The following is a 27,635-nucleotide window of genomic DNA, read 5'->3' as shown; positions in this document are numbered from 1 at the left end:
TTTTATGTCAAATATTTGAGTATAGTTTTAATTTGTCACAATTTTAATTTCATATACCTAATATTTGGAACCAATATTCACTTTTAAAGTCTTTGAAAAGGTTCGTTAAACATCTGTGTGTTATTTATGCAATAAATTATATACATTTTTCAAATCGGATTTTTTTTTTGTGTGTGTTTTTTTGTCCTTTTATGTTTTTATAGTAGGTTAAAAGTGAAAAAATAATAGACAGATGATATAAATGAAGTTGTGCTGAAAAAACAGATCCCAAACATGGGTATAGTAAACATTTGTTTATATAGTATATAAAGGCAAAATCAAAAGGACTGAAAAACGGACAAAATAGACTCAGACCACTAAGGGTTAATACTTGAATGTTTCTGCAACAGAAGGGACATTGGGACTATTATTACACTTATTGTTTTTTTTTTTGTTTTTTTTTAATACAACTTGATTAAATTATTTCAGTGTGTGTGTATAAGTACTTTTTGAACATTTTGAGCACAATTTCAACAATACTGTGATAATAATGATAACCGTGATAATTTTAGTCACAATAACCGTGATATGAAATTTTCATATCGTTACATCCCTAGTATTAATAGGTATGTATATATGTAACTGATGCTGATTTATCTTTTTTTTTCATGCAGGAGCAACAATAAAAAAACTAAGTTTCTGCACAGCAAGAAGGTGTGAAGACACAACTGAAGAAAGTTAGAGGTCAAGATGTCACAATGAAACAACCAGGGACGATGGAGGGGACACTTTTCCAACAAACAACACACTCAAAACAAATGTCCATAAGTCAACATATAAGGGAAAGAATGACTGTCTGAAATGAAAACATATGAAATAGTTTTGTGTCTATTTTGCTCTATATTAATGGTAAGTACATTGTTTTATTATTGTTGTTCTGTCCAACTTAATTCTGCTGTAGTCAGGACAAGAGCTCCCCAATAAGGTCTAAATAGAAAAGTAAATAAAATCCCATGAAATGCAGTTAGCAGATCAATACCCTTGGCTCAGAATACCTTTCTCATTTGGGCCAGCTTCAAAGTTTGCAGCTTCTCGTATCAGTTGCCTCTGCAGTCTTGAGAATAAGTCAATACTTGAAATCTACCAGAGGCAAAAAAAAAGCATGTTTCCCTCCATCGTCTCCTACATTTTCTTCCTCTCACTAATGCACTCCTGTCATCAGGGAGTTGGATAGCATAGTACAAGCTAACAAAAATCCACAGTGACGGCAACCCCTCTCTCTTAAATCCTTAATAACACAAGCCGGGAGAAGTTAAAACGTCAGAGAAATTGATTATTTTTTTTACTCTGCCACCACAATGATTCATGGGACTTGTTTTTCTAACAGCCTGTGAAGGGTAAAGGCCATATGGATAAGAGGAAAGTGATGAATACACTATGTTGTAGTATTTTAAAGATAAAGGGACACACAGGAGCATGTTACACTAGCAATGAATGGCTTTGGAGGGAAAAGCCTCACAAACCTCTTTAGGAGTTTGGTCTATGAATTATTTAAGGTCAAGTCAGTGAACAATTGGGGCAGAGCCACAGTTTCCTGCAAAATAAATAAATTACTACCCCAATACACTTAATACAAAGGGCTATGGGAGAATTTTTTGCTGCTGCTCTTTCCACTTTTCATAACAAGATGACAAACTAACCTCACACTTGTTCCCATCACAGCCCAACGCTCTCCTTGTTCTGGCCTAAACACGAATACACGAGTCAGGGAAAGGAGGGCTGTTCTCTCCCATGGGGATGGACAAACTCTCTCTTTCGCGCACACACAAACACTGCTCTCCTATCGGCGGACGCTGTACCTTGCAACTGCCTGAAGCGTCCATCCAGGATGGAGTTGAAACTGATGTTGGAGGTGCTGTAACTCAGCCAGCGAGCCCGTTTCATACTCTTGGCAGAGGAGGAAGAGGAGGAGGAGGTGGAGAAGAGGGCGGTGGCAGGGGGAGGCTGTGGGTGAGAGGGCCTCTGACGTCTGGGGGTACACGAGGACGACGAAGACGACAGTGAGGAGAAGGGGGAAAGTCCTGTGGCCGCCACAGACAGTGGGATGTGCAGGAGGGTACCGTTCCTCTCTGGGTGCTGTTCTGGTTCCTGGTGCTTGCTGCTGCTGCTACTTCCTCTTGCTGACCTCTTGCTTTGGGCCCTGTGGACCGGCGGGGTGCTCCTGCTCCGGCTGGTGCTCATGGCGACCCGCACGGGGGCCTCCTTCTCCATGGGTGCATAAGGCCGTCCAGACGACTCCTTGGTCACCCCGCCGCTGCTTCGGATGGCTGCGGTGTCCCTGCTGTTGGCCTTCAGACTGATCTTCACCTCTCGGAGCCGGGGTTGGCTTATCGGGGCCGCACGCAGCAGGCACGGGCTGCTCATCTTGACCCCCCCCCCACCACACAACAACAACAACAACAACAACAACACACAGCCTGGAGCCGGCACAGGAGCTGGGCACTCCACGTCTCTCCTCTTCTCTGTCTCTTGGCTCTCTGTCCTCCTTTCCAGAGCCGTCTTGTGTTCACTCCTGCTCCCTCCCTGCCTCCCTCCCTCCCTCCCTCCCTGCCTCCTTCTGCTTCTTCTTCTTCTCTTTTGCTTCTCACTCTCTCCTCACGGCTGTGGTGACGATGCTATGCCTCCACGTTCAGGCAAGTGAGGGTTCAGGCTGCCTTCACACACTTCATTTCAGAGCGGTTTCTTTCGCCTCAACCATGCATGCAATATGTTTCAATACATCCACGTGCTCCTGGTAAGCCTCCCTCTCCCCCAGCGTTCCCACACAGTCGTGACATCACTGAAAGTCAAGTGTAGAACTGACACAGTTGTGCTCTCCTGTGCAAATAACCAAACCTAAATTTATCCCTTGCAAGCGAATGTGTATTTTTCAGACTTGCATATGGAGCGCTGTATGTATCCCTCCTGTATGTGCTCTGAAGATACGCTCAGTGAAAGATTTGTCTCCACAAGCTGTAAATCAGCACTGACTGTCATTCAGAGCCTCTTTCATCTCCTGCCTCTCTTCACTTTCCTCCCTCCTTCTCCCACTCTCCCTTGCACTGACAGGAAACACTGATTGCATTACAGAAACATCAGTGCAGCAGCACTCTAACACAATATCACCAACACCCACACAGAAGCCTTCATCACTTAAAGAGACAGCAAGTAAAGTGGGTAGAGTACAGTCCGATAAACGATCCTGACATGACGAACCATTCTGACCACCCAGGACAGAAGGAAAACTGGGCACTGGAGCTCAATGTTCTTCTCATATCAAATCCAAAATGTATTCTTTACACTGAAAGCCAGGACATAACCCACAGGTTGGATCTGTAGTATTTTTTATACACTTAGTGATCACAAATACATCGTTGGCTTCCTGATAAAACCTGCTCTGTGACTTTTGGCAAATTTTACAAGAGAAACCAAAAACTGTTCATATAAGAGGAAACTGTGAAATATGACAAAAAAAATCTGTTCCTTTAATGTTGGTACTTATGATGGAATGGAAACAACTTTCACAGGAGACTGAAATTTGAAGCTATAATAGGGGAGATAGCAGGTTTTTATTCCCAACCGAAAATGTCACTTAGCAGGTTTTATCAGGAAGCCGACGACATGTTTTGTATCAGACCCCATCTTTGATGGTATTCATGGTGATTTTGTCAGCAGACATCATTCAGTGGCTATGCAGTGGATACTCTCATACTTTCACTTACTGGAACAAACCAGTGAAGGCTTAAATTTGAGATAATATGAAAATATAACAATACTGTTGTGTTGCTTTCAAAAATCCACTCAGATTTAAAAGGCATTTGCTTTTACCATCCATAACAACCAAAGACTGATCTTATGAAGGGTAAAACTGAGTTTTACAAAACTGTACTTAAAGCTGTACCGCTGCAGCTGTACTTTGAAAACACAGGTATGTCAACAGAAATCGCACATATTAGCCTAAAGTCATAGTAAATACAACAGCTACCCCATGAACACAGGAGTGATCTTTTCTATTTTTCTAGAACTTACTTTAGTTGTCTAAATCTGCCTTTCCCAAACACTGTGTCAGGACTCTAAATGGGTCACAGACCTATTTTCTTTCGCTCGCCAGCTGGCAGAAAAAAATACCAAAAATTGCTTTGATATGTTACAAGAGATAGTTTAAAAACGTTTGTTTCAACAAAGTTTGAAATTCTCAGTGTTGGGGTTAAGTCAAAGGTTTTTGGTTTTTTTCCTATGCAAAGATAAGACTTTCAAAGACAGGCTTTAGATCAATCACAACGAATGTGCACATTAGCATCTGACTATTTGTTTCATGTGTCTTTTAGCTGCAGTCTACCTAGTTAACCAACTGGCCGCTCTAACTGCTGACATTTTCTTCAGAACTGCAAGTGACATTCCATCCCAACCTGGTGTGTTGTCGTTAATGTGAATTGGTTAGGAAAGTGCATTTATTCAACAGTGCATGTTTACAGTAGAACAATAATGTAATAATGCAAGTTCTGTGAAGAAGAAGAAGCTTTACTGTCATTGTACATGATACAACAAAACTTGGTTTAGCAGCAATCTCTTGGAGCAGTGACTGTATCTAGTGTGTTAAACCTATATTATAAAAGCCAAGTGGCCTCTGTGTGTGTGGAAGTGTGTCTGCTTTAGAACTGGAAAACCAGCTTTTGCCTTTTGGAAAAAGCTGGCGAAGGAGTACTTCTGTATTTTGGGTCAAGGATCAGACAGGAAAAAACAACTTATTGATACGACCAATGAGGGCTGCACAATTAATCAATTTTAAATCGAAACTGGATTTTTTAATTAGGACGATTTTTAAAAAAGGGAAATCTTCAAATCGATTTCACCTCTCTCGTGCCTCTGGGCCGCACGCCTGTGGGTTACCATAGGCTCCTCCTCCAGGCTACCATAGGCTCCTCCTCCTATCTGTGACAGCAGTCTTTCACAGAAGTCTGTGTAATGACCACGGACGTTAAATCTGTTCATGAACCCGCAGTAGTGATACCAATGTAAGTCAGTGACAGGCATCAGTCATGTGTGGACCACATAATTTGAGTCATCCCCATGTGGTTCTATTTAAACTGGGGGATCCGTGTGTGGAACAGACCGACCCAGGACACACTGGAGGGATTCTATCTGTGGAGCCGGTGGATGTGTGTGTGCAGAGGGCTGTCTGGGCTCCTCTGCTGAGGCTGATGACCCCACAACCCCAGACCCGGATCAGAAGAAGACAGTACGGTACGGATCCGGGACAACGGACGATGAGTGATCCACATACTGTTATATTTGAATTGTGGGATCAGTGCGTGAAACCATGGCTTATATTGCTGTAAGTACTGCGGGTTCATGAACAGATTTAATGTCCGGTCATTACATGGACTTCTGTGAAAGACCACTGTCACAGATAGGAGGAGGAGCCTATGGTAGCCTGGAGGAGGAGCCTACAGTAGCCTGGAGGAGGAGCTTACGGTAGCCCGCAGGTGTGGCCCGGAGGCACGAGAGAGGTGAAATCGATTTGACGATTTCCCTTTTTTAAAAATTGTCCTAATTTAACAAATCCCATTTCGATTTAAAACCAATTAATCGTCCAGCCCTAGTATCAGTGTATCAGAAAATCAATGAATATTTCCGGCGCTAACACATTAAATGTATGATTTTGCTCCAATAATGAGAAGCAGGGACAGTTTTTCAGGGAGTACCAAACAGAACCCTGTCACATTCCTGTTTTCCCAGCTCTGGCTGACCTCCAGTGTGTCTACAGCTTTACACACATGAATATGCTATGACCCTCAGCTCGTCTTCTCTGCTAAACGTTCTTCCCCTCCAGAAACACTGCTATTTTAAAAGCCCAAGCAGCCCCCCACCCCCCACCCCCACAGGTGGGTCACAGCTTACAAGCTTAGCCAGAAATGTCAGAGACTTGTGTTATGAGAGGCAGACGGAAGGGCAGCTGTCCAGATCGGTCAGATGGGGGGCATTCAGAGAATGCGCAAGTGATCCCAGTTTCTTACACAGGGAGTGTCAGGGCTCAGCTGCTGGGGAGGGGGACACACAACGACTAACATGCATACTCAAATACGCACACGCAACAACACTTGCAGCTATTTCAGTGAGAGCTTTGTAGTAAAATCAATGATCAGCCAGAGTGTGATTGTGTAAAGTTTGAATGAAGGTCACTGACACGTTCAAGCCTCTTTAAACCTTCAAAAGTCAGACGCTCACTCATTGGAGTTCATCTTTTGTGCCCTGCTCACACAGGACAAAAAGACCCTGTCATCTCCAAACTGTGTCACACAAATACCTGCTAAAGGACACAGCCTGTTTGCTATGCAGGCACTCACCTGCCAGGGCCTTGATGCGCGAGCGCTCAAACAGCCGAGCAGAGCTGTTGTCATTGTCCAGCTCCTCATCAGACAGGTCGAAGCGGGTGTTGATGTGGCTGTATTGCTGCGTGATCTCCACATTATCAAAGTCTGTGGTGGAAGTCATGGCGGCAGCCAGCGTGGAAAGTGGGTTAGGGGACGGCGTCCGGCGTCCTCAGGTGATCCTGATGCGTAGAGAGGTGAGTGGAGGGGAAGAGACGGCAGGTTGGGCTGTGAATGTTCTCTGTAGTCTGAAACACAGGTCAAAGATAGACAAGGGCTTCTGATCAGGACTGAGGATGAGCTTCTGTTCATGCTTTCTTTTCTTATATTCATCATTTAATAGGTCCTATGTTTTTTATTGTATTTGTTTGTAGTTTGTTTTGTTTTTTTTCTCTCTCTTCTGCCCAGTTTTACTCAGTTGTGGTTGTAGTTATTGTTTCCATTATAATTATCTCCATGGTTGTTACTGTTTGTATTGTTGATACTTCCTTGTGAGGGTCTTCACCACCTTCTTCTCTCTCGCCCCCACCCAATGTCAGGTCCGGCATCCAAACGTGGTTCAACTAAACTCATAATAACCACAGTAGAATATCAAGTGGAGCTTCATATACTTTATGAAGTTACCCTATGGCAAAGCAAATGTGTTCAGCACCAAAAGGAGCCAGGCTACCATTCTGCTGTTAGGATGAAGGACAAGACAAGTAGAAAAAAAAAAAAAAAAGAGGATTGAGGATGATCATTAGCAGACTTATTATACAGTAGTTAACTGAAAACAAAGCTAGCAGAGAAAATGCTGTTAAGTGAAATAAATTGACATGGTTCGTGTAGTACAAGGATAAAATGGTTCTTTAAACATGGAACCTTTAATAAACATTACTGTCTCAGCTCCTATAAATGAATGCTAAAGTTACAATTAACACTAAACCCTCAGTGAAAAGCAGTCAGTTACCAAAAATAAAAACACATATCCACTACAAAAATGACCTTGAACTAAATAAAACAAATGGGTAGAATGAGATAAAAACTATGTTAGACACAGTTTAGATTTGGTAGCAGTTAGAGACAGGCCAATCTGTTAATTTGACTGATTAATTGGTGCTGATGAGACATTTCATAAACTATCAGCATCGGCAGTTCTTGGCTCTGATAGATGGTTAAAATTAATTGACATAATTCACATTAAGGGAAATAAGAGCAGAATTTAAATTTAGGTCATTAAGAAATTGTAATTTCTTACATGAAGCAATTAAGAAATCAAAATCAGCTAGAATCTTTATGCTTACTATAATGTTCAGTTCCATCCAATTTGCTGTTTCTTGTTTATGTTGTTTATGTTTCTTAGGGTAAGGGTTGGACTTGCTAACTTGAACAACGATCCAAAATCTGAGAAAGTCAAAGACAGTTCATTTCCATCAGTGCTAGCTTTTTTAAGTGTGACATCAGACCACAGGTGTCAAACATGCGGCCCAGGGGCCAAATCCGGCCCACCAAAGGGTCCAGTCCGGCCCTGGGGATGAATTTGTGAAATGCAGAAATTACACTGAAGATATTAACAATCCTTTTAGTTCAGGTTCCACATTCAGACCAATTCAATCTCATATGGGCAGGACCAGTCAAATACTATCATAATAACATATAAATAATGACAACTCCAAATTTTTCTTTTTGTAAATGTAAACATTTTCATGTATTTACACTTAAACAAAGTATAATTTCACAAAAAAATGTGAATAATCTGAACAAATATGAACAACCTGAAATGTCTTATGAGAAGTAAGTGTAATTTTAACATTAACAATATTCTGCCTGTTATTAAATGTTTTGTGTGTTTGTAGATCCACTGTGATCTGTAAGTTATAATACACAACTGTAAATGATAAACTGAGGCATAATATTGTTGAAATTACACTTATTTTTTCAGTTTGTTCATGTTATTCACATCTTTGAAAGGATAGTTTGTAGATGTAAACCTTTTCATAATGGAAATGTACTTTTTTCACTCTAAAACAGAGAAAAGTTTGGAGTTGACATTATTTATATATTATTCTGTTATTATTTTACTGGTTCGGCCCACTGCAGATCAAATTTAGCTGAATGTGGAACTGAACTAAAATGAGTTTGACAGCCCTGCATTTGACATTTAATTACATTGTAAAAAAAAACAAAACAAATCCAGTTGTTTTTACGGAAAAAAACTGGCAGCTGTGGTTTCCAGAACAATACTGTAAAAAACACATCCAACTGTAAACATATTTATGGAGTAACATGTAGATTTAACAGTTTAAACATGTAGATTGAACAGTTTAAACATGTAGATTTAACAGTGGATTTAAATGGTAAATGTTCTGCACTTATTTAGCTCATTTTCTCCTCCTTCATGGTGTCCACAGCTCTTTCCAAATCCACCAGGTCCAACTGGGACCAGTTTAGGGTTCAGTGTCTTCCATGGACACTTGGACATATGGACAGTCAGAGCCAGGATTGGAACCACCAACCCTTTGGTTATTGGACGAGCCGCTCTACCAACTCTACCAACCCATTCATTTACTAATTTAAAATGGTACATTGGTAAATGTTTACTTTTTTATAATTTTTATACATATGTATTTATAAAAAAAGCAAATAGGCCGTTATTTCAACATTATGGTCTAACAATGTAAAAGACACCACATTGTTTTTCAATGTACAGTTTTATTTTCTAAAAACAATAGAAATCCATCATTTCTACATCCAAATCTAGTTTTGTTCACATACTCTTCCTGTAAAAACTACAGCTGTATTTGATTTAATCATTAACACAAAAATCTTTTCAAATAAACAACTTTGCATTGTATTGTCACTCACAGTTTTTTATGCTGCAATTTTACAACTTTTGGGTGTTAATTCTACAGTCATTTTTTACAGTGTATCAGTGTGGGCCTGTTAAATTGGTTGACCTCTAGTGTGTAAAAATACACTGATACTAAAAAATGACACATATTAGATGTCAGACCTGTGCCCATAAGCTTCTAAGCACCTCGTAATCTCCATTTTGTGCATGTGACTTTGGTCCGCCGTCACCGTGCTCTGTGTGTCTGTGAATTCATGCTGGGTCAGAGGTAGGCGCTCAGATAGCTCTATCTGGCTTCAGCATAGCTCTCTTATCGTGCCTCACAGGGGGAGGGCAACCCCTCTGTACTACAGAATACGACCAAACCGCCTTCTTTTGAATGATGCAGCTCGTGCAGTTTGAACTGTTCACATGAGCGTTTGCGCGGTTATGATGGCGGTAATCTGTGAGAATATGTAAGTGAGATGAAGTGGGGTGGGCAGTCGAACTTGTATTGACACGACAGGTTAAAAAGCCGACAGCTAAAGGAAAAATGCAGAGTAGTACTATAAGACATGGACTATAAGAAACACCTGTAAAATAACTTCAACTGTAACTGTATGAAAAAAACAAAACATGCAGTTAGGGATGGAACCATATGAAAATTTCATATCACGGTTATTGTGGCCAAAATTATCACAGTTATTATTATGGCGGTATTATTGAAATTGTGCTCAAATGTTCAAGAAGTACTAATACACACACTGAAATCATTTAACCAAGTTATATTTTGAAAAAAACAACAAAACAAAAACAATAAAATAATTGGTACAATGCACTTTCTCTTGGCAGAAACATTCAAATATTAACCCTTCGTGGTCTGAGTCTATTTTGTCCGTTTTCAGTCCTTTTGATTTTGCCTTTATATACTATATAAACAAATGTTTACTATACCCATGTTTGGGATCTGTTTTTTCAGCACAACTTCATCTATATCATCTGTCTATTATTTTTTCCACTTTAACCTACTATAAAAACACAAAAGGACAAAAAACACACAAAAAATATATAAAATCTGATTTTAAAAATGTATATAATTTATTGCATAAATAACACACAGATGCTTAACGAACCTTTTCAAAGACTTTAAAAGTGAATATTGGTTCCAAATATTAGGTATAGAGAATTAAAATTGTAATAAATTAAAACTATACTCAAATATTTGACATAAAAGCAGATCTTTACATAGGGTTTTTTCCCCTTAAAGTGCGGTAATCAAACACAGTTATCATGATAATTAGAATTTAAACGGTAATACTAACCATCTGCAATTTTACTGCCATTTATCGTTATACCGGTAATCGTTACATCACTTAACTTCAACTGTAACTGTATGAAAAAACAAAACATGCAGTACACAATAATATCATTTATTTATGATAAAGGCCAAACAAAAGGCCAACGTAATAACAATGGTTTGAAGCAGGAAAAAGCAAACACCCTGTCAACTGGTTGATATCACTCCCAACCCCCTAATAAATGTGAGACTGTACTAAATAAACTATCTCTGACTATATTAGAAACCAGACAGCTGGCGAATTAACCCTTTCATGCATGAATTATGAGACTCTTAATAGGTCCAAACACAGTCATGTCCTGTCAGAGAGCGAATTTTAATTGATCGCCATTCCAACATTTATTTCAATATAAAGTAGCTCCTTGTTTCGGATAATCCCTTATGGTCCAACTAAAGCAAAAATGAATTTAAAAGTAAAAATGTGGGTCAAATTGTCTCTAAAATGTCCCATCAGAGAGATTTTGAATACCGTGTTTTGACCCTAATCAAGTTATTGAGTGTTTTTATTCCTCTTTAGGCATGAAAAAAACAATGCGATTGAAAGTTTTTTTATGAACCTGTTTTTCATGGCGTTGCAAAAATATCCACTCAGCTAGACACTTTGCATTTCATTTTTGTAGCAAAGACATGTATTTACTGATATACTGAGTGAAAACTGTGAAATAATTTTTTAAAAATGCTGCTAAACTGGTGCTTCGTCACATTTTAACGTACTCTAATATTAGTTATTACTCACTTTATGGAGATAATGTGCAAAAAAAAAACTTTTTGTTTAAGAAAAATGGCTAATTACAGTCTAATAACAATAACAAGCAACTGATTTACACTCAAACATGTTAGTGCAGATCAGGTTTATCTAGAACAGCAAAGTTACAGTAATGGTTTGAATTACAGTGTATGAGATGATGCGTAGGCGTCCACTGTGTTGGCTGATATGGAACTAAAACAACCAAACCCATGAATATACAAGAGAACAGCTGGAGAAGAACTGTCCACTGGAGTGACCACTGGAGTGACCACTGTGCACGAAAGGGTTAAATGTCCTTGTCAAAGTGAGAAACACTTAAATAACTGTGAAATACGTAAGTACTTGGGTAAATCACTGAATATCAAACTAACCATAAAATATCTAGACTGTTTTAAATGCAATGTTTTTTTTTATCTAATATCTTTCCTCTGAGTCTGCAGTTCCATTTGAGAAGTTTAGTATTGGCCATCGTCCACTATCAGGTCAAGATCTGCTGAACAGCTGCTTTGTGAACTATCCACACTGATTAATCTAACTCCAATTCATCACCAGAGTAAAAAAAAAAACAAAAAACAGGCAGACCGTTCACCTTAGTTCAACCTGTTTTGCACAAAAAACAAGTGATGAATTGGTATTTTTGAAAAAAGCATTCAGACTAGAGCCAGTGTATTAGGCAGCCAGCTGTGCACCTGGGATTTGCACATTTCATTTTTGAAAAGTACAGCCAAAAAAATGGAGCACGGCTCGTTCAAAGTAATTATCAGTATGTAGGTCTCATACCTTGTCACATGTATTACTGTGATGAAATGCAAGCGGTTGGACAATTAGAATGTTTCCCAACGGGGGCGCTACCCCACATACAGACTCCATGTAAGCACAAATTTGTTTTCGGCTGGGAATACCGTACACCACCCCCACCCCCACCCCCACCCCCACCCCCAGTCCAAAATTTTTCGGGAACAGGGGGGCGGCAGGAGGCTCATTATGCCGTCGCACTATGCACGTCACTTTTACACCTGCCTGAATATTACACACCCTGTTTTGTTTTTTTGACACCCCCTGTTCCTCCATTTCTGCCTAATACACTGACTAGAGCGAAACTGAAAGACTGGTTTGGAAAATTATTATCAGTATGAGCAGAAATATGGACTAGAGTTTAAAATACTAGCAAAAAAAAAAAAAAATCAAGTATATTCTCTTGTTTCATGTCCAATGATCCAGATTTATCTACATATTTTGAAGTTTATTATTTGGACTTAACTGTCCAGTTCACCAGTAATGGTTTGTAATAAGGCCATAAACAGTACAATGTTAACAGTGTCCAACTTCTTTTAGGGGTGGCAGTTGTATCAGCTGAGTAGCCAACTATTGGGTTTTTCCTGTTACAAACTATTGTTATTACCTGCCTCCAAAAATGTCCAGTATTGATCGACCTCTAAATCAAAATCAAAATCATTACGTTTTTAACCCTTTCATGCATAGTGGTCACTACAGTGGACAAGGCTAATGATGTTCATGTTGTCTTCTGTTAATGTAATTATACTTTTCTTTTTTCTTTTGTTCAGACACGGTATAGTTTTTAGATGTTACCTGCTGGACAGTTTGGACTGTGACCAGCTGATAAATGACATGTGGGATGGCCCTTCCAAGGAACACTGGAGTCACAGTGAAGCAGGTAACATCTAAAAACTATACCTTGTCTGAACAAAAGAAAAAAGAAAAGTATATTTACTCCAGTGGACAGTTCTTCTCCAGCTGTTCTCTTGTATATTCATGGGTTTTGTTGTTTTAGTTCCATATCAGCCAACACAGTGGACACTTATGCACCATCCCATAATAATACACTGACATTCATACCATTACTGTAAGTTTGCTGTTGTTGATAAACCTGACCTGTACTAATATGCTTGAGTGTAAATTAATTGATAATTGTTATTAGACTGTAATTACCAGGGTTTTTTTTTTTAAACAAAAAGTAATTTTTTCAAGTTCAAGAGTTCAAGTTCAAGAGTTTTTATTGTCTTATGCACAGCAAAAACAGGTAGTTATACTACGCAATGAAATTCTCATTCTGTTCATCTCCCTAAAAACACAACACATTAGAAATAATAGTAATAATAATAATTATTATTATTATTTAAAAAAAATAAAATAATTTTCATATTATCTCCATGAAGTGAATAATAACTAGTAATAGAGTATGATAAAATGTGAGAAAACATCAGATTAGCTGCATTAAAAATGCTTGTATTGCATAGTTTTCCATATCACTTTCTGATATTAGTTTTTAACCCTTTCATGCAATTATGAGAACCTTACTCACGATATTTTTCCTGGGTGTTTTTAATTCCTCTTTAGGTATGACAAAACACCCGATTTAGTTTTGTTTTTTGTTTTTTTTAAGGAGTTACAAAAATGTCCCCTCAACTGGAACCCATGCATTTAACTTTTGAGGCAAAGAAACATGTATTTAAAACCTAATATCCGAAATATGGAAAACTATCCAATAAAAACATTTTTAATGCTGCTAATCAGATGTTTTCCCATATTCTAACATACTCTAATAGTAGTTATTATTCACTTCATGGAGATAACATGCAAAAAAAACCTGTTTTGTTCGTTGATTTACACTATAACATGTCACTGCAGACTAGGGTTATCAAGAACAGTATAGTTACAGTAACGGCATGAATTGCAGTGCATGGGATGGTGCATTAGTTTCCACTGTGGTGGCTGATATGCAACTAAAACAATAAAACCCATGAATATACAAGAGAACAGCTGGAGAACAACTGTCCACTGTAGTGACAACTATGCATGAAAGGGTTAAATACATGTTTCTTTGCTTCAAAAATTAAACGCATGGTGTCCAGCTAAGTGGACATTTTTGTAACTCCTTAAAAAAACAAAACAAAACAAAACAAAAAAAACTCGATGGCATTGTTTTTTTCATGCCTATAGAGGAATAAAAACACTCAGGAAAAATATCTTGGCTAAGGTTCTCATAATTCATGCATGAAAGGGTTAACATAAACAATAATAGCAATTAAAAACATTGCAAGTCCTGTACTCAAATATCCAAATACAGACATCTAAACAGTGCCCTCATAAGTGTTAGGCAGTATTAGGAGGGAAAGCCCATGTGTTTGTGATGTCATTAGATGAACTGACGGTGTGACCACAGTGGCTGTTTGTTCCATTCAGGGAAGAGGCCTAAGTGTTGTACAGGGATGTACATCCTACAGGTCTTTCTCCTCCTCCGCTCACTATCAGGCGTCTGCAGAGAGCTCTTATCAGCTCAGGGGACGCTCCACCCACCACCGGGGATCCCCTTATCTGAGAACACACAACCTGGACAAGACCGAAGCACGTCACACTGCGCTGCACACAACCCCTCTTTACGCGCCTTATAAACCCATATCCACAAACTGTCGGCCTCGGCTGGACTGACTGACGGCTCAACCCAGCTGCCGAACACAAACTGCAGCAAATTAAGTGAGTGAGCTGGGATTTACACACAATGATAGGACTCTAAGCTCCATAGAGAGCTCTATAAAGCCGAGCTGGACTGGAGACGAGTGTGTGACAGGGCGCAAGTTCACTGCTTTGCACACCAAGACTGCCAGTAGAAAAGTGTCCTGTTGAGCTGCCCTTGAGCAACACCCAGGATTCCTACAATCCACCTCAGTCACAATATATAAGACACCTACGTTTGGAAATGTGTGCAAGTCTTAAAAAGCCCACATACGGTACTGATCACAGATGTGAAGTGCTAGCGCAGGAGTGTTAAACTCATGTTAGTTCAGTTCCACATTCAGCCCAGTTTGATCTGAAATGGACCAAACCAGTAAAATAATACCAGTGAAAAAAGTAAAATTATATTATGATCAGGTATGCATCTATAAAGTTACCTTAAAAATCTGAATAACATGAACAACTTGAATTGTCTTAAGAAAAACAAGTGCAATTTTTACAATATTACACCTCGGTTTATCAGTTTATCATTTACACATGTGCATTACAATCACTCAAAACATTTAGTAACAGACAGAATATTGCACTGTAAAAAAATGACTGTAGAATTAACACCAAAAAGTTATAAAACTGCAACATAAAAAAACTGTAAGTGACAATACAAAGCAAAATAGTTTATTTGAAAAGATTTTTGTGTTAACGATTGAATCAAATATAGCTGCAGTTTTTACAGGAAGAGTATGTGAACAAAACCAGATTTGGATGTAGAAATGATGGATTTCTGTTGTTTTTAGAAAATAAAACTGTAAATTGAAAAACAATGCGGTGCCGTTTAAATTGCAAAGACCATAATGTTGAAATAACGGCATATTTGCTTTTTTTTTTTTTTTTTTTTTTTTTTTTTAAATTAAAAAGTTATAAAAAAGTAAACATTTAAAAATGTAATATTTTAAATTAGTAAATGAATGGGTTGGTAGAGTTGGTAGAGCGGCTCGTCCAATAACCAAAGGGTTGGTGGTTCCAATCCTGGCTCTGACTGTCCATATGTCCAAGTGTCCATGGAAGACACTGAACCCTAAATTGACCTGGTGGCTTTGGACACCATGAAGGTGGAGAAAATGCACTGAATAAGTGCAATCCATTTACCATTTAAATCCAGTGTTAAATCCACATGTTTAAAATGTTAAATCTACATGTTACTACGTAAATATGTTTACAGTTGCATGTTTTTTACAGTATTGTTCTAGAAACCACAGCTGCCAGTTTTTTTCGGTAAAAACAACAGGATATTTTTTTACAGTGTGGTAAAATTGCATTTACTTTTCTTAAGACATTTTTGTTTGTTCATATTTGTTCAGGTTATTCACATTTTTTGTAAAAGTATAGTTTGGTAAAGTAAACATTTTCATGTAATTTTACTTTTTTTACACTAAAAAAACAAAGAGAAAATTTGTTGTAATTATTTATAGGTTATTATAATATTTTACTGGTTCTGACCCACTTGAAATCTAATCAGACTGTATGTGTCTGTATGTGGAACCTGAATGAAAATGATTTTGACACCACTGGTTGTTAATATCTTCAGAGTCATTTTTACATTTCACAAATTCATCCCCAGGGCCGGATTGGACCCTGTGGTGGGCCAGATTTGGCCCCCGGGATGCATGTTTGACAGCTGTGGTCTAGGGGGTCAGTGGTGGCAAAAGTCCAGACATTTTTAGCCCTAGCAGAAGTACAGATAAAAGACTGGTAAAAGTAGCAGCACTGGTGCAACTTCTTTACTGCAATGAAACTAAAAAATTACAAATTCTGAAATACATGGAAAAAAAACCCAGATGTTTCAGTGCAAAGTAAAAAGAAACTCATGTCGGATTAATATAATGTCAACGATCTGACTTCAAATAAAAAACAGTTGATCGAAAATAATGAATATTAACTTTGCTACATGTGTCAATTAGTTTTCAGTGTCAGCAACAGAACTCATTATGCTGCTTTCTCTCCATTTACTGTCTGTTTCACCCTAGTTACATCATATTTTTCTTGCTGAGTAGGAACTCAGATTCCATGTGTTTCATTTACTTTGATTTAATGGTGCCATCCTTTGCATATTTAAATCAATTTTTTATTTTATTTTATTTTTTTATTTTTTTTCAATTTACAAAATACACACAACATCACAAAATCAGAGGCTGTAAATGTCATATCTGATATGCATTGATGAATTCATTAAGGTGTCTCGTCTTTTCTATACATTATCAGTCCATTCCTTTAGGGTGAAATATGTCATAATGTTAGGAAGGCAAGCAATGACAATCCAAATAATTACATGCATTAAACAAAGCAACAAGTCTGCTTTTAAATGTAAAAAACACAGATATTTAAGTTCAAATGTAGAGCAAAACTTAAAAAATAAAAAAATTTAAAAAAATACTCAATTATATACATGTTCCTCCTCTCTGTCTGGTTTTAAATCCCTTCTTCAAACCCATCTTTTCTCCTTGGCTTTTGAAACCATGTGAGATGTTTGAAGGTACTATCTTTATTCTATTGTTTTGATTTGGTAGTGGTTTATTGTTCTTATTTATCTATTTTATTTATTTATTTATTTTGTTGTTTTTTAACTGCATGGCTTTTTAATCTATCTTGTATTTTATTCTTTTATTTGGGTTTTATTTATTCTTCTGCATAGCACTGTTTTTCTTTTTTGTACAGTTTCTACGTCTTTAAATCTATTTCTGTATTTTATTCTTCTATTTTGGTTTTAATTATTCTTCCGTACAGCACTTTGGTCCACTGCAGTTGTTTTAAAGTGCTTTACAAATAAAGTTGGATTGGACTGGATGCTTGTATTTTATTACTTCCCACTTCTGCCAGGTACAGAACTGTTAGAAAACTGTACACTGTTCATTAGAGCCATTTCTGGAAAATGTCATGTTCCATCTGGTTTACATTGACCCTTTGTGTTATCATTAAAGAATGACCTAACTAAGCACTTATTAGTGACCTCACACAGTCAAATATTGAACAAAAGGAACATGTCCAATGCAAACTCCAGAGGAAGACACAATGAAATATTTATGATAATTGACTCATTTATTTTATATGTAAAACTTGAAAAACATGTCTCTAAAGGTAGCATTCAAAAGTGTGGCGACATTCATCTTGAAAGTTTTGACTCTGCATCTGGATTTTAAAAATCTGTGCATGCATCCTGCGCATTAATTACCAGGGACCGAGATGGAAATAATTACTCATCATGGTGTTTTCAGTCATATGAACACTGTGATGGATTGGTCATTATTTTCCCAGATAACACCTTCTTAAGCCATTACTAACAAGAAAAGCAGACCTCCGCCAAGCAGACCCCCCCCTCCGCCCGATCACCACCAACATTTAATCATTTCTTCCTTGTGCCAGTATCAACATTTCCTGAAAATTTCATTTGGAGGTAATAATTACAGGGTGGGGAAGCAAAATTTACAATATTTTGAGGCAGGGATTGAAAGACAGTGTATGACCAATTAGTTTATTGAAAGTCATGAGAATTTAAATCTTCAAATCATATTTTACTGCATTTCTAACGGTCTTGTTGTCTACCTCAAGTTCAGTTGCCATTTTTCTCATGGATTTGGTTGGATCCTTTAGGATTTTGGATTTGAGAGCTTTAATAAAAGCTTTGGTACGTTTTTTGTTGCTTCCTCCACTTCCAGACTTTCTGGTAATAGTTTTGCTCATAGTCATTCTCTTCTTTCCATTATAAACAGTCTTTATGGACACTCCGACTATTTTTGAAATCTCCTTTGGTGTGACGAGTGCATTCAGCAAATCACACACTCTTTGACGTTTGCTTTCCTGATTACTCATATGGGCAAAAGTTTCTGAAAAGGTATGGATAATAGTGTTAGGTATGATTATGACATCAATATATGTTTGGTTTCAAAACAACTGACGTAGTGCCTGCTGAGAAAAAACAACTAAATGTTCTTCGTAAATTTTGCTTCCCCACCCTGTATATAAGACTTCGGCAACAACAGTATCTCTGTCTGTTCTCTGTTGTAGATTAAAGCCTCAGTACATGGTTCTGTAAATAAATCGTGTTGAACTTCTGACTCAGCTGCACTGGATAATTTCTCCAAAGTGGTAAAATGTCAAGAGGGATGATAAAACTATCAGCTGGAATTTCTCCAGACACTCAAATGTTGCCTGCCTACAGTGGAAAAAAAAAAAAAAAAACATATCAAATTTCTTTTAAGTAAAAATTACAATAATGCAATACACGTTTTTACATCTGAATACAGACTCTAGACATAATAATTACTTCAGCACTAGTGGAGAAAACTGGTGAAAGGTGAGAATAATACAGTTTTAAGATTTGCTGAGTTAGAATGTAATACTGAGCATTCTCTAGAAGCAGCAAACATAATGCATTGCTTATAAGGTGTGAAAAAACATCGTCCTTTTGCTGATAGCTGTTCTGCTTCCTCTGATTTTAATTAGCTGGAGCTGTTTTGCTTCTTTGTTGCGACTGCAAAACTACACTGCAAACAAATATTTGCAGTGTAAACACCACGTCGCCACCTGAAGTGAATAACAACTCTGGAGGGACTCTTCCCCCAGCTGTAAGTCCAATCTATGCTGATGTCTGCACTCCGAGCAGAAGAACACATTAGCCGGCCTGGTCTGAACACATTATTCTGAGTAGTACAGAGTCGGATCAAGAGGAGGAAACAGGAGACAGGGTGTGGTGGTCAAGAAGCGTGTGACCCACCTCCAGAGTGTGTGAAAAGGCAGCAGATGCAGCAGCTGGACTGAGGAGATGGAGGCCTGTGGTCCAGCACCGTCTGGACCAAGGAGGCCTGTGGTCCAGCACACATTCAGCCTAATCTGATCTAAAGTGGGCTGGATCAGTCAAATAATATAAATAATAGGATAAGAACTGATAAATAATGTCAACTCCAAAGATTTTTCTATGTTTTTGAGTGAAAAAAGTCAAATTTCGTAATGAAAATGTTTACATCTACGAACTGTACTTGAACATAACACGAACAAATATGAACAACCTGAAAATTCTGAAGAAAAAAATAAGCACAATTTCATCAATATTCTGCTTTAATTTATCATTTATACATATGCATGACAACTTACAGAACACAGTGGATCTACAAATACACACAACATTTAGTAAGAGGCAGAATATTGGTACAGTTCCACAGACTTCTATTCAGAAATTTCAGATTATTCACATTTTTTGTAAAAGGCTAGTCTGTAAATGTAAACATTTTTGTGTAATTTTACTTTTTTTTATACTACAACAAAGAGAAAAATTGTAGTTGTCATTATTTATAGGTAATTCTGATAGTATTTTACTGGTCTGACCCCCTTTAGATTGAATTGACCTAAAATGATTTGAACATCCTTGACTGTTAATATCTTCAGTGTAATTTTTGCATTTCACAAATTCATCCCAGGGCCGGATTGGACACTTTGGTGGGCCGAATTTGGCCCCCGGGCCACATGTTTGACACCTGTGGTCTGGAGGAAGGAGGCCAGTGTGAGAGGTGTCCAACAGTCTGTAGCTCGAACTTTCTCCTCCACAAGCCAATATCAATATTAACCCTTTCATGCATAGTGGTCACTACAGTGGACAGCTATTCTGCAGCTGTTCTCTTGTATATTCATGGATTTTGTTGTTCTTTTCTTTGTTTTTTTTGTTTTTTTTCACAAATATCTTTATTAAAGTTTTAAGACACTACATATCTTTTCTGACATGAATTGGTAACATTATGTAGATCTCTCCTGAGCATAAACCCCCAGAGTCACAAGCCCTCTCCATAGTTTATCAGTAAATACATGTTTCTGTGCGTCAAAAATTAAATGTGTGGTGTCCTGCTGAGTGGACATTTTTGCAACTTAATGAAAAATAGGTTGATAAGATTTTTTTTTTTCCATTATTTTTTTTTTTTTATGTATTTTTGAATTTTTTTAAAATTATTTTTATTTTATTTATTTATTTATTTATTTATTTTTTTTTTTTTTTTCCAGAGGAAATTTTTCAATCGCATTGTTTTTTTTCATGCCTAAAGAAGAATAAAAACACTCAGGAAAAAATTTTGATTAAGGTTCTCATAATTCATGCATGAAAGGGTTAAAGTAATCATTCCTCAAATTACAGGAAATAAAAATGGACAGTGTAAAACAACTTTTGAAATAATCCATACATTGTTCACACGGTTTATAAAAGCTCACTGTTGTGGTCAACACCGATTAGACTGAAAGAACACTGATCCTGTGAGAAGACAGCTTAGGAGAAATCGATAGTAAAGTGTAGTTGGAGTGTTTACACAAAGTCCAGCCTCAGCCACACACTCACACTTGTCCTTTTAAGGGGAATCAGGAGAACATCTCTTTTCAACAAGGAACATAAATCTTCTTTTGTTTTTTCCAAAGTCATCAGTGTTTGAGCAGAGAACCACAGAGGAACGGTTCCACACAGACACAGACTGGAAATGAGCAAAAGCCAAACGGGAGCCGGTTTGGGTTTAGGAACAGATAGAACGGACTGATATGAAGTTCTGAAGAGCGCACTTTTCTGTGCGCACACACGCACGCACAATGGCGTCATTATGCATAATTCCACTAACACTGCAGGCTGCGAAGCATTTAACAGGCCAACAACTTTATACGTCAGTACTTGATCACAGGGCTGTCAAACTCATGTTAGTTCAGTTCCACATTCAGCTAAATCTGATCTGCAGGGGGCCGAACCAGTCAAATAACAACAGAATAATATAGAAATAATGTCAACTCCAAACTTTTCTCTATGTTTAAGAGTGAAAAAAGTACATTTACATGATGAAAAGGTTTACATCTACAAGCTATCCTTTCAAAAGATGTGAAGAACATGAACAAACTGAAAAAATAAGTGTAATTTTAACAATATTCTGCCTCAGTTTATCAGTTACACATGTACATTATAACATTACAGTATGCATAAAATAAGATATTATAGTTATCATGATAAGAAGATACTATCATATTTATTGATCATTGTATTTGGAGTAATATTTAAAGTATATATATATATATATATATATATATATATATATATATATATATATATATATATATATATATATATATGTATTATAGTTTATATTAAAAACAGTTGATTATTGCAAATCTGATTGTGTATGAGGTGACTAAAAAAAGTGTATATGAATGGTTTTAATGGATGTTTTGTGTTATTGTAAAAAAAAAAATATATATATATATATATACAGAGGAAAATGTGTGTTAACAAAGCAAAGGAAGCAGATCGAGTTTGATTATTAGTTTGTAAAAAGGGGGTGGAGTCAATAAGTTATACTTCTTCCCACTCCTTTTCGAGCACAAAAAAATTGTCTTTATTTATATGTTTTAAACATTTTTTGTATGAGTCTTTGTTATCTGATGATTCTATGTGCTCGAAATAAACTACTACTACTACTACTACAGATCACAGTGGATCTACAAACACACAAAACATTTGATAACAGACAGAATATTGTTAAAATTGTACTTACTTCTCTCAAAACATTTCAGGTTGTTCATATTTGCTCAGGTCATTCACTTTTTTTGCAAAATTATACTTTGTTTTAGTGTAAATGCATGAAAATATTTACATTTACAAAGAGAAAAATTTGGAGTTGTCACTATTTATATGTTATTATGATCGTATTTGACCAATTTGACCCACTGCAGACTGAATGTGGAACCTGAACTGAAAGGACTGGTCATATCTTAGTGTCATTTTTGCATTTCACAAATTCATCCCCAGGGCCGGACTGGACCCTTTGGTGGGCTGGATTTGCCCCCCCCCCAGCCGCATGTTTGACACCTGTCATATATCAAGACGAGGATGAATTCTAGTAAATCTACATGTGAGCCTTCCTCCTGTGGTTTGGGGTCAATAATTATTCTAATAATTATTGTTCTGCTGGTTTGACAGGGCAGCCTGCTCCAACAGGTGCTTTGGCTGAAACTGGATCAACTCTATTCCAAACAACTGTTCAGTGAATGGAACCCACATTACTCATTGACCAGTGACAGACACACTTTTGGCCACAGATCAATCATCTCCTTGAACTATTGCGCATTAGCTGCGCCTGCAGTTTGCACTTACTTGCTTCTGGATGTTGTCCTGTCCCAGGCTGTTTATGCTGAGTCTGCTGCTGCCAATAAACCAATTAGAATCCCATGGAGCCGGTACCGGGGTCCTGGTCCGAGCGGAGGTCTCCACAGCGCGAGGAGGGCACGGTCCTGCACGGGACACGAGGGAAAGGGGCTGTAGGCGCCGCGCGCTCCACGGTCATTCCCGCAAGCCGGAGCCGGACCCACCCTGGAGGGTTAAAAATAAAAGTGGGCGCATCCAGTACATGATGTGTGCGCGCAGGGGACGGACATTCCTGACAAGAGCTGGTGACTCTAAATGGCACAGACACTTCTGGGCTCTAGTGTACCCCCCACCCCCACCCCCACCCACCAGGGCCTGGCCCTAATCGCACACACAACACCCCCCACCCCCACCCACCAGACCCCTTCACAAATGTCACCTCTGCTGCTGCCACTGTGTCCGCCTCTGACATGCAGACAAAAAAAAAAAAAAAAAAAAAAAAAGCCTCTGACATGCAGACAATTTTTTTTTTTAAATTAAATTAAATTAAATTAAAAAAAAAAAAAAAAAAGCCTCTGACATGCAGACAAAAAAATTTTATAAAATGTAATAAAATAAAATTAAAAAAAAAAAAAAAAAAAAAGCCTCTGACATGCAGACAAATGGACACACACAGATGAACACCTGTCTAATATTGTAACACACACTGACAAACAACCTGGAGTTCTGCTGAAGGAATGTCTGTCTGTAGTAGTTTGTTTGGACTGGTCTGTCTGTCTGTCTGTCTGTAGTAGTTTGTTTGGACTGGTCTGTCTGTCTGTCTGTCTGTCTGTAGTAGTTTGTTTGGACTGGTCTGTCTGTCTGTAGCAGTCTGTCTGTCTGTCTGTCATTGTTTGTTTGGACTGGTCTGTCTGTCTGTCTGTAGTTTGTTTGGACTGGTCTGTCTGTCTGTAGCAGTCTGTCTGTCTGTCTGTCTGTCATTGTTTGTTTGGACTGGTCTGTCTGTCTGTCTGTAGTTTGTTTGGACTGGTCTGTCTGTCTGTAGCAGTCTGTCTGTCTGTCTGTCTGTCTGTCTGTAGTTTGTTTGGACTGGTCTGTCTGTCTGTCTGTAGTAGTTTGTTTGGACTGGACTGTCTGTCTGTCTGTCTGTCTGTCTGTAGTAGTTTGTTTAGATTGGTCGGTCTGTCTGTCTGTCTGTCTGTCTGTCTGTAGTAGTTTGTTTGGACTGGTCTGTCTGTCTGTAGCAGTCTGTCTGTCTGTCTGTCTGTAGTTTGTTTGGACTGGTCTGTCTGTCTGTCTGTCTGTCTGTCTGTCTGTAGTAGTTTGTTTAGATTGGTCTGTCTGTCTGTCTGTCTGTCTGTCAGTACAGGGTGTCCTATAAGTCTCCATACATAGTAGACATAATACATTCCATACATATATGGTTCTAACATGTATTTCTTTATATTTCTTCTTTATAGTTCTTCAGCTGACATGCATTGAAATGTGTTCCCGACAAAATGGCGGTCATATAGAGCATATTATATAAATAAAAATGGTTTATGTCAAGAAACGTTTATTTTTCCTATGTATAGAGACTTATGGGACACCCTGTGGTTTGTCAGTGTCTTGAACTAGTCTCTGATTAGAAACGGCTAACGGTAACATCGCTAAAACTAACAACATTAAAACATTTAAATCTTAAAGTAAATGACTTAGGAGGATGTACTTACAGACATTTTAATCTAATTATAATTATGAAAACATGACCCGTCGTGTTTCTTCACCTTGGGAGAAACACGCAGCTCTTTCCACAGTCCGCCATATTTAGACGCCATGTTTCCACAGTAGCTCCACAACAGGGGTCTTAAACTTGTGGCCCGCAGCACGTGAATTTGTGCCCCCCCCCCACTTGATGCCAGAGATTAATGTTAGTGCAGCCCACAAGTTTTTCTCACATGGATCTATGTTTTTGTGGGGGAATTTATTTCAAAAGTAATTATTTATAGCTACTTGTTACGTTCCCCTTCATTAATGTTGATGTTTGGAATTCCGATGCCCATGAACGCACCTCATGTAAGTGCGATTAATGAAGGAGGACGTCACAAGTAAATGACGTAAACATTTATCTTCTCCCAGTCATGGCTTTTTCAAAACCTACCGTGAAGAAAAACATTAGCGACGAGCACAGACAATTCCAGGAGAAGCTGAGTACAGGGACGTGTCTTATATGCACAGAAAAAGTTGCCGTGGACAAAGAATACAACATCAAACTTCATTATTCAACTCTGCATGATGAGCATCTTTAAGACATTAAAAAAAAAAAAAAAAAAAAAAAAAAAAAAAAATATATATATATATATATATATATATATATATATATATATATATATATATATATATATATAAATCTTCAAGACATTTGGAAACTACTCTACACTTATTTTTTTTATGTGAACATTCTTCTAATTTTTGGTCCAAAATGGAAAATTATATCATATCTAAAAGTAACAATAAAATAAATATAACATCCCAAAATGTAATTACTTATTTTAAACATGATACTAACAATCTAGAATTTATTGTAAATTTGTTCACATTATTTGAAAAATTTCATCAAAACAAATATACTAAAACACTCCCAAATTTTAAAATCTTCCTATTAGAATTTGGAAATTATATTAAATCTTTAGAACTCATGTATAATAATAATAATAATAATAATAATAATAATAATAATAAAGCACTAACACCTTGGGTATTTATAAACAATGTTTTAATACTGATTGAACTCTCTGTTGCATTTATTTATTTATTTATATTTGTCAGAATTATTATTATTTTATCTATTTCCTTTTTTTTTAAACTATTATTTATATATTACGCTTTGTATTCTTAAATCTATGCATTATTTTCTTAAACCTATATGTTCAAATGCTTTTTCCCTTTTGACATCTTGTTGTTTGTTTAAAATGTTCTACTGTATACTCAAATGTTGTTAATCAAGTTGAAAAAAAAATCGTTAAGACATTTGGAGGGTCTGAACTGCCTCCTCCCTCAACCAGGTGAAGTTAGCAGTGGGTTAGATATTCGACGGACATTCAAAAGCCATCGCCTTAGGGACTATCAATAAATTACTGCTCTAAATGTTTTTCTTCAATAGCTTCTCAGTCATGTGACCCAGAGAGTCCAAACCAGTCTCAAATTATTCTAATAAAGAGGGTCTTTAGGAAACACCACTTAATATTTCTCTCCAGTCTATATTAATATTTTTTATGAATATTATTCATATTTTTATGAAAAAATTTGTTTTTCTTCAGTCATGTGACCCCGTGACTCCAAACCAGTCTCAAATTACATGAATAATATTCATAAAAAATATTAATATAGACTGGAGAGAAATATTAAGTGGTGTTTCCTAAAGGTCCTGTTTTTTTAATAATAATTTGAGACTGGTTTGGAGTCACGGGGTCACATGATTGAGAAACTATTGAAGAAAAACATTTAGAGCAGTAATTTATTGATAGTCCCTAAGGTCATGGCTTTTGAATGTCTGTCAAACCTGCTGCTAACTTCACCTGGTCCTCCCTCCAGCCAAATGTGGCTCCTCTGTGCAGGAGGAAGCACTGCCAGACGTCTGGTAGCGAGAAGCCTGTTCTGAAAAAACATTTATGTTTGAGGAAATGTTCATGTTTAGAAGAAGTGTTCTTGTTGTGGAGTCCTTGATGCGGCCCTGCCTCACCCAGACTCTGGCCCCAGGTACATGGAGTTTAAGACCCCTGCTCCACAACAGTGTCGCCGTTGTGAATTATTCTGATTGTATTGTATTGTTATCATCGTACCAAAAACTTGCAATTACCGTTTTTGGGGCAAATTATTGTATGCAAGACATATAAGTAGATATTTGCACAACAGAGTATTGTATTTATGTGGCATTGTGCTGTGTGAGAAAAGTGCACATTTTAGAGTGGCCTTCCTTTTATTGTGTCCAGCCTAAGGCCCACCTGTGCAATAATCCTGCTGTCCAATCAGCATCTGGATCTGCCACAGCTGTGAGGTGGATGGATTATCTCAGCAAAGGACAAGTGTTCACTAACACACATTTAGACAGATTTGTGAACAATATTTGACAGAAATAAACCTTGTGTGTACACAGAAAAAGTTTTAGATCTTTGAGTTCAGCTCACGAAAAATGGGAGAAAAAACAAGTGTTGCATTTCTATTTTGGTTCAGTGTATGCTAATTCAATTCTAAAACTATGCTAGGGACCCATTTTGATTGGTACCAAATATATCATGTTCTAGTACGACTAGAGACCTAAAACACTGGACAAGAATGAAAAACAATAATTCTTTTGAAAATATGTACTGTATTTAAAAAATGACCAAAAACATGGCCAAATTAGCAACAGGAAACAGGGGTTTCTGTAATAAAATACAATTTTAACAAACTGCCAAAACATAAATTAAAGTGTGTTTACACAAAGAAAACAGTTGAAAATATTTAGATACACTAGACATTAAAAAATAAATCAGTACAAAAGTTACTGCGTTACTTCATGTTGACCTGTGTTTTTGCTCCTTTTTCTTTGTACTGTGCTGTAAATAATATGGCTTCATATCTGGATCCAGGTGACCCAGTTCAGACAGAAGAGTTCGGCCTGTGATCAGGTTCTGCATAGTTTCAACACTGTACAAACAAGAGCAAAAGTACTTTTTGATATGAAC

At 37.4% G+C, this 27,635-nt stretch overlaps 1 protein-coding gene across 2 annotated transcripts in view; it reads right to left on the bottom strand.

The window, feature by feature from the left end:
• sptb (spectrin, beta, erythrocytic) overlaps positions 1 to 23,243 on the bottom strand; it is a 108,436-nt gene extending 85,193 nt beyond the window's left edge. Inside the window, exons 1-2 of one of the 2 annotated variants that reach the window (XM_030126930.1) lie at positions 22,939 to 23,243; positions 6,366 to 6,637 (exon numbers count right to left, since the gene is read on the bottom strand). In XM_030126930.1, the coding sequence (XP_029982790.1) occupies positions 6,366 to 6,513 (148 nt within the window). In that variant the 5' untranslated portion in view covers positions 6,514 to 6,637; positions 22,939 to 23,243. Of the gene's footprint in view, positions 1 to 1,838; positions 2,498 to 6,365; positions 6,638 to 22,938 lie in introns of those variants that run through there. The other variant, XM_030126929.1, reaches the window with a different exon arrangement.
• Positions 23,244 to 27,635: the final 4,392 nt, after the last annotated feature.

This window comes from Sphaeramia orbicularis, chromosome 22 (genome assembly GCF_902148855.1).
Source record: "Sphaeramia orbicularis chromosome 22, fSphaOr1.1, whole genome shotgun sequence".
Taxonomy (NCBI): Eukaryota; Metazoa; Chordata; class Actinopteri; order Kurtiformes; family Apogonidae; genus Sphaeramia; species Sphaeramia orbicularis.
Note: the sequence above shows the minus strand (reverse complement) of the source record. Positions and strands in the feature narration are given on the sequence as shown.